Raw genomic sequence first — 7,215 nt, forward strand, 5'->3', positions numbered from 1 at the left:
GATCGCTAAGAACCGGGAGGTACCGGTGCAGGGCAATGGGGGTGTTGTGAAAAGTTTCTCTCCCAATCCCATGTGCGGCGGGGGCGGGGGGGTGGAGTGCCGGGAATTATGGCTTAACGCGCTGCTGCGGCCGGGTCACCGCGCGCGGCGGGGCGCTGGGGCCTCATGCATGGTCCTGGGCACGGCATGCCGTCATGCAGATCGCTTCGATGCACCGAACGAGCGCTTCTGGGGGGGGAATCGGCCCGAGCTGGCCCCGGGCTGCCGGTACCCGCTTCCCCCCGCTCCCAAACCGAGTGAAGCCCATGGAGAAAGGAGAATGCCGATAATAAAGATCAAATCAACGGTGACAATTAAATGACATGGGCTCTATGGGTGCTTTGTGTCTTTTTTTCCTTTTTTTTTTGTTGTACTTGTTTTAACTTTTTTTCTTTTTTTTTTTTTTTGCTGCTTAACTAAATGCAAATCTAGTTTTGCATGAACAAACCCTTGAACATTGTGACTTCTGGGTTTTCTTTCAATAATAATAATCAACAAAATGGGAAAATAAAATCCATTTTTGGCTGCTTTGGAAAATACATGGATCCCAGCAGCGGGTTTTGTTTCTCTCTGTGTGTGTGTGTGGTTTTATTTTGCTTGTTTGTCCTAAGTTGCATTGACTGATGTGGAACATGCAGTATCCACCTGCCCAAACAATAGAAAATCCTTTTTTTTTTTCTTTTTTTTTTTTCCTTTTTTCTTGTGTTTAAATGTTTGTTTACAAGGGTCCTTTAACCAGGTGGTAGGTCACTGCTGGAGATGCAACGCTGGCACACAGGAAGCAGACTATGTTTGGTATAAGATCTTCAGGTAAGTGTCTCCACAGCTGTTCTGGATTGAGAGATTTCAGGAAGTTTGTAAACAATCTTTTTCACTTGCAAATCTTGGAATTTGTACAATTCTATTCATTTTGTTCTCAACACTTGGATTCCCTGACGTCTTTTTGTCTTTTGGCTCTTTCTCGTCTTCCTTCCTCCGCCCGTTGTTGTTTCTCCTTCTCGGGTTTGGTGACGCTGTCGTAGGACGGGAGGGACGCGGTCGATGGGGTGCCTTCTTTTTTCTCCCTGGTTGTTCCTCCGTTTTCCAGTTTGGTGGAGACAGGCCTTCGGCTGATAAAGCCCCGTCTTGCCAAACGAGCCCTGTAAGCCCTCTGGATAACCACCGCGGAAACTTCTTCCTGCTTACGCCGGAGCGTGGTCGTGATGGGCTCATAAGACACTTTGGAAGGGTTGGATGCCACAAATCTTTCCTCCATCTGTTGTCTCAGGATATCCAGCTCCCCGCTGTCCCCCAGGACACGTTTGGTGAAGGCAAACAGGATGTCCAAGCAGTGGATCCTGTCCCCACTTACCATGGGAAGGTCCATGGCGATGAGTTCAATGGTGTTGGGTTTTGGGACGCGAAGAGGATGTTCCAAAGCGTCGGCAAAGTCCGCGAGCTTGCTGTACTCTATGAACTGCGTGGCGTCGGGGTCGAACTTCTCCCAGATCTCGTAGAAGGTCTCAAAGTCGTCCTCACTGAGCGGATCCGCGCTCTCCTCTGTCGCCACGCTGAAGTTCTCCAGGATGATGGCGATGTACATGTTGACCACGATCAGGAAGGAGATGATGATGTAACTCACAAAGAAAAATATCCCCACTGAAGGGTTCCCACAATCCCCCTTAAAACCGCTCCCAGGGTGCTCCTTGTCCAGGTCACAGTCTGGAGGCCGGTTGAGGATGGGCAGCAGCAGGCCATCCCAACCGGCCGACGTGGTGATCTGGAACAAGCAGATCATGCTGTTGCCAAAGGTCTCAAAGTTGAACATATCGTCTATGCCAGCCTCGTGCTTGACGTAGGCAAAGTTCGACATGCCGAAGATGGAGAAGATGAACATGACCAAGAAGAGCAAGAGGCCGATGTTGAACAAGGCAGGCAGGGACATCATTAAGGCAAAAAGCAAAGTGCGGATTCCTTTGGCTCCTTTGATCAAACGCAGGATGCGGCCAATGCGAGCCAGTCGGATGACTCGGAAGAGAGTGGGCGACACAAAATACTTCTCGATGATTTCAGCCAGGAACATTCCTAAAAGAAGAAGAGAAGGAACAAGTGTGACAAAGAGATGTGTAGCCTGCAGTCAAGGGATGAGCCAAGCTCTCGATGACCCCGGTGCACTTGTGAGGTTACGCATATTTTACAGTTTAGACGCTAAAAAACCCCAAAACCTGTTGGAGGAACTGATTCAACATTCAACCAAACTGAAAACGAGAGTGCAAATCACATGCTGCCGTAGGAAGTGTTGCGATGCTATTTTCAGGGGTCAGTAAGCATTACAACGTTCTGATGAGGTGAGTACAATTTCTGTTTTTAAAGACAGGGTAATTGTCAAGTGGTTTACTCCATCCAACTGTAAATTAAGGCCAGAGCAGAGGGAGGGGAATGCATTAGTCAGGACTTCAAGCTGCCAAATTCTGTCACAGTCTCTTCACAAGGCTAAAAAGAGAAGCCAGAAGTCCTGCTACGTACATATCCCTCCAAGACAAGACCTGCTCTGCTCTGCAAACACCAAGGCAGGCAGCCTTGCGCTCAAAGACCTCTAACTGGTGTTGCACTTACCCACGATGGACAGAATCACAACCACAAAGTCAAAAATGTTCCAGCCGATGGTGAAATAGTAGTGCCGCAAGGCGAACATCTTCAGCACGCACTCGCAGGTGAAGAAGATGACAAACACGAAGTTGATCCAGTAAAGGATGTCCTCCATCTGCTTGCTTTGCGTGTCCGTCTCCACCATCATGGTCACCATGTTGAGGCAGATGAGCATCATGATGACGATATCGAACGCTTGCTGAGTGACGAAGTCAAAGACAGCTCCTTGAATACGGTTCTGTGCAACAGGAGAGAGACAACGAACCAAACCAGTTTGAGCAGAAATCTATCATTAGCCAACAAATTATTTCACTGTTGGTGGAAACAGGGATGAGGACAGGTTTTTTGCAGTATTTTATGAAGCTTTCAAGGCAAACTCCAGCCACAATTCAATCTGTTTACGGGAAAGCTAGGAAAATGCTACTATTTATAACCCCAAACATGCTACCCCACCCCGTTACCAGCACCCCTTCCTCTTTGCTGAGCCCAAAGGCGGGGTGATGCCCTTCCACTCACAGCAGCCAGCTCTGCCCCACGGCGGTGACCGGCTGCAGAGCACTCCAGCCGGACTCCAACCACCGCTTGCATCCTGCCCGCAGTCTGGTTCCAGCAGCAGGCAGAGCTGCAGGACCCCTCATCCACAGCAGAATCTCAGGGACTCACCCCGTATCACCCACAAAGCCTTTCAGAAAGCAGGGAAATGTGCTCAGGTCTCGTTTGATGTAACCCACAGGGCTGTCTCATCGTCCGAGACCCCACTCACTAATGCCAGGAGGCCTCCTACTCTCCATCTCCAGCCTCTCAGCCGGGGTTTTCAGGTTGTTTTCTTGGTTCAAGTGAGCCAACTGATTCCCATCAACCCCAGCTGCAGCATTTTAACCTTTCTCAGATCACACCTGAATTGTAGCGACGAGAACAGGGTGATGTGGAGTCCAGCATGAGTTAGAACAAAGGACGCTTTTGGAGCCAAAGCTCCTTTGAAAATCTACTCCCCAGGTTTTTTTCCTTCAGTTCCCTTTATAACATACTCACCAGAGGCCGGGGAATTGGTTTCTGAGGTTTCTTTGAGCCCAGTTTTTTCATAGCGTTATAGTACTTCTTTTGTTCTTCTGTCATGAAAATATCTTGACCTCCAAAGTAAAGGGGCGAAAGGAAAACTGGTTACAATCAGCTCACGCGCCAGAAGGGAAAGGGATCGCATCCCAGCGAAGTCATGAGGATACCTGCCAGATGGGAAGTTGGTGGCAGCTATTTTAGACTGAAATAACTTCTACCAATACCCAAGGCGTACTGATTTTCCTTTAAAGAAAAGGGAGTATTTGTCCTATGCTCCCCGTCCTTCCCCATCCCCTCCAGCCCCTTTGTGACAAACAGGCAGCGGAGGTGTCCGGCCATTTAGCAGGTTCTGCGGACGCGCAGATCCTCAGTTGGACTTAGAAGAAAAGCAGCGTTTGAGAGAGGGGCAAGAAACACATCTTACTTCCAGTCTGTATATTTTAGTCAAGGCAAAAAAAAAAAACCAAACCCCAGAAACGTATGAAAAGGAAGCCTAGGGAGAATGTCTGATCTAGCCAGCAAACACAGATCACTTATCTTTTTCTTTTGTTGATTGAAGTTGTCGATGATGACACCAATGAACAGGTTCAGGGTGAAAAAGGAGCCGAAGATAATGAAGATAACAAAATAGATGTACATGTAGATGTTGTCCTCGTACTTGGGTTGCTCTTCTTGCTGAATGGGAGATGAGGAGAGAAATAATAAAATGACATTTCAAAGACATCACCCAACCACCGTCCAAAGGAGATAGGGCGTGTTTCCAGGTATTCCCATCTGAGCTAATTCCTGCCCATAATTTATTCAGGTGCTGAAATAAATAACTTCTCTGTATTCCTTTCTTCACTCTAGTTCTACTCCAGCAGGAGGTTCCCTGCCCCTCAAGCAAGCAGCAGAACCCTGCCCTTCTGGGGCTTTTCTTGAGCATCTTTTAACTTACCCCACTAACAGAGCAAATGAAACAATCCCAGCATTAAATACATGACAGAAGCGTAGTTGTAGGATTTTTTGCTCTTGATTTTACCAAAGCAAACTAGCAGAGTGAACTACGGGGAGGGGAGATTGGGGTCATGCACTTTACCTTTCTGGAATCTACTGCTGCATACATGATGTCCATCCAGCCCTTGAACGTAGCCTGGGCAAAGAAAACACACGTTCCCTTAGACACAGTTCACCCACAACGAAAGAACAAGTCTGGGATTCCCTGGTGCTCCTCATCGCCCCTTATACTGCACTTTATTATTACTTAACGAGTTATTTTTTTCATCTAATCTAAATTTAGAATAGAACCATGAAGGTTGGAATCATTAAGACCTCAAGGATCAGCAAGTCCAACCGTCAACCCAACACCACCTAAGTCACTAAACTAAATGAAAGAAATCTAAATGAATGGAAACAGGTTCACTGTTGTCTCATGAAAGGTTTGGTAAACTCTTCGAAGAGAAGAGTTGGGGCCACGTGCTGTGCTGGGCAACCCATATTAGGCAAAAGGATAAAAGATAAAATGGGAATTTTATTCCAGACCCAAACCCCAGTGGGATTGATGGGATGCTGTATCTCACAGAGAGAGGGAAGGAGTCCAAACGCATTAGGAGAAGTTTGTATTTCCCACTACTAGGGTACTACTAGGTGAAAGCCAAACTTACAACTTGCAGAAGAGCCAGATATCCTGCCCCGACGTTGTCAAAGTTAATTTTCACATTCTTCCATCGGATCTCAGTGGAGTTGGGCGGCATCAGCGCTTCGCAGTCTGTCTTGTTGTTAACAATTTCTATATCGAAGCGCTCCTCAGCTGTTTCATTAAAGCAGTAATGATATTTCCCGGCAAACAGGTTAACCCCCATAATGCTGAAAATCAGCCAGAAGATAAGGCAGACCAACAAGACATTCATAATGGAAGGGATAGCGCCAACCAAGGCGTTGACAACCACCTGTGTTGGAAGGGGTGGGAAAAAGTTTCAGTATAAAACACGAGGCAGGAGACAGCAAGCATCAGTACAGCTGTTTTTGGGGGGGGAATAGGAGGTAAGGCCACGGACAGATCGGTGGTGTTTACTCCACGCAGAAGTTCTTGGCAGTGAACTTATTCCAAGCGGTCGAAAAATTCTGCTCAAAAGCCACCTTACTGAAGCTCTGTTTTGCAAATAAAACAGGGCAGCTTCTTCCATTTGCTGGGTTCGGTTTTGGATCGTTAACTTCTTTAGTTAAACAACGATTTGAAATAATTTTCTTTGCCCAAAGGGAGAGAGGGGCTTTGCTCAGTGAGGCTCAGACTCTCTTCTGAGGAATAAAGAGGGTCCTACCTAAAAATTTGCTCAGAGCTGAGTCTGAGGACACTTTTGCTCGTGGATTTGACGGGTCTCCCCAGCCAGTGGCCCTTCCGGCCATTCCCCACGTTCAAACAAGGCTGTTATCACTTCGAAGCCTGTCTCCTGCTCCCACCGAGGTCACCAGCGACGGGGGTGGCACCGACTCCGGTGGGGACAGGACCAAGCCCGGCATCGCTCCGTTACAGACGAAGCAGCGAGTCGCCGTAAACATCCAGATCGTATTTGTGACTAAGCAAGGCCAGTCATGTCGTCTCAGGCAGACAGCTGAGCATGCAGCTGGGCAGGCTCAAGAAGACAGAAAAGCCATGTTCCTTCCTCCCAACGGCAGCAAACACAGCGGGGAAGCGAGAACGCGTTTTGTCAAAAGCTCGGATCTTCCACCGTCTCCTAATTTTAGCCTTTTGGAGTTTGGGAGCACCGTGTCCCTACAGCATCCCTGGCCACCACGTGACAAAATGTAAGCCATCGGGGTTTTTAATGGAGTTAGGTCAGCAGGATATTAAATCTTTTATTACAATCTCCTAATTTAGATGGCTTTAATAGATGAACAGAATGGAAACTATTTGCTTTAGTTTTGAAAGACTTCTCAACACCCGGGGCTTGGGGACTCCTCAAGCAGTAGCACCCGAGCTGTCACAGCTGGTCCTGGCCACCATCGATGTCCCCTCTCCTCCTACACCAGCTGCCTGCTGGATGCAGCCTCCACGACAAGCTCGGCAGCAAGCCCCTGTCCTCCGTCCGAGTAAGCACCTCCACGACGAGCTCGGCAGCAAGCCCCTGTCCTCCGTCGGAGTAAGCGGATAACGGTGATCTAGAGAGTGAGCAGCACTACAACAGCTAGTAAACGACGTCAGGAATTCCTCACTATATATGTATATAAAGACACAGATGAGGGTCGAGCCCCCCCAGGCAGGCTCTGCACAGAACGCCTTCGCTTTCCTTCCCCACCCAAAGGGGATGCTGCTGAAGCCCGACCCACCAGCGGGACGCCTTTTGGGTTTATTCCGGTTCATCCCGGGAAGCGACAGAAGAGTCACCCCCTCTTGAAATCCCCCCACTGATTTAATTTATCCAAGCGTTCCCAAAAGATCTGAGAGAAGGAACATGGCTTTTGTGTGCAGACTGACAAAAAAAAAAAAACAAACCGCATGCACATCTCGTAGCC

At 48.2% G+C, this 7,215-nt stretch overlaps 1 protein-coding gene across 1 annotated transcript in view; it reads right to left on the minus strand.

Moving 5' to 3' along the window:
- Positions 1-934: 934 nt before the first annotated feature.
- SCN8A (sodium channel, voltage gated, type VIII, alpha subunit) overlaps positions 935-7,215 on the minus strand; it is a 39,556-nt gene continuing 33,275 nt past the window's right edge. Inside the window, exons 23-28 of the mRNA XM_010075099.1 lie at positions 5,367-5,651; positions 4,802-4,855; positions 4,261-4,398; positions 3,700-3,804; positions 2,635-2,905; positions 935-2,103 (exon numbers count right to left, since the gene is read on the minus strand). Coding sequence (XP_010073401.1) covers positions 956-2,103; positions 2,635-2,905; positions 3,700-3,804; positions 4,261-4,398; positions 4,802-4,855; positions 5,367-5,651 — 2,001 coding nt within the window. The 3' untranslated portion in view covers positions 935-955. The remainder of the gene's footprint in view (positions 2,104-2,634; positions 2,906-3,699; positions 3,805-4,260; positions 4,399-4,801; positions 4,856-5,366; positions 5,652-7,215) is intronic.

The sequence above is a fragment of the Pterocles gutturalis genome, unplaced genomic scaffold, assembly GCF_000699245.1.
Source record: "Pterocles gutturalis isolate BGI_N339 unplaced genomic scaffold, ASM69924v1 scaffold6957, whole genome shotgun sequence".
Classification (NCBI taxonomy): Eukaryota; Metazoa; Chordata; class Aves; order Pterocliformes; family Pteroclidae; genus Pterocles; species Pterocles gutturalis.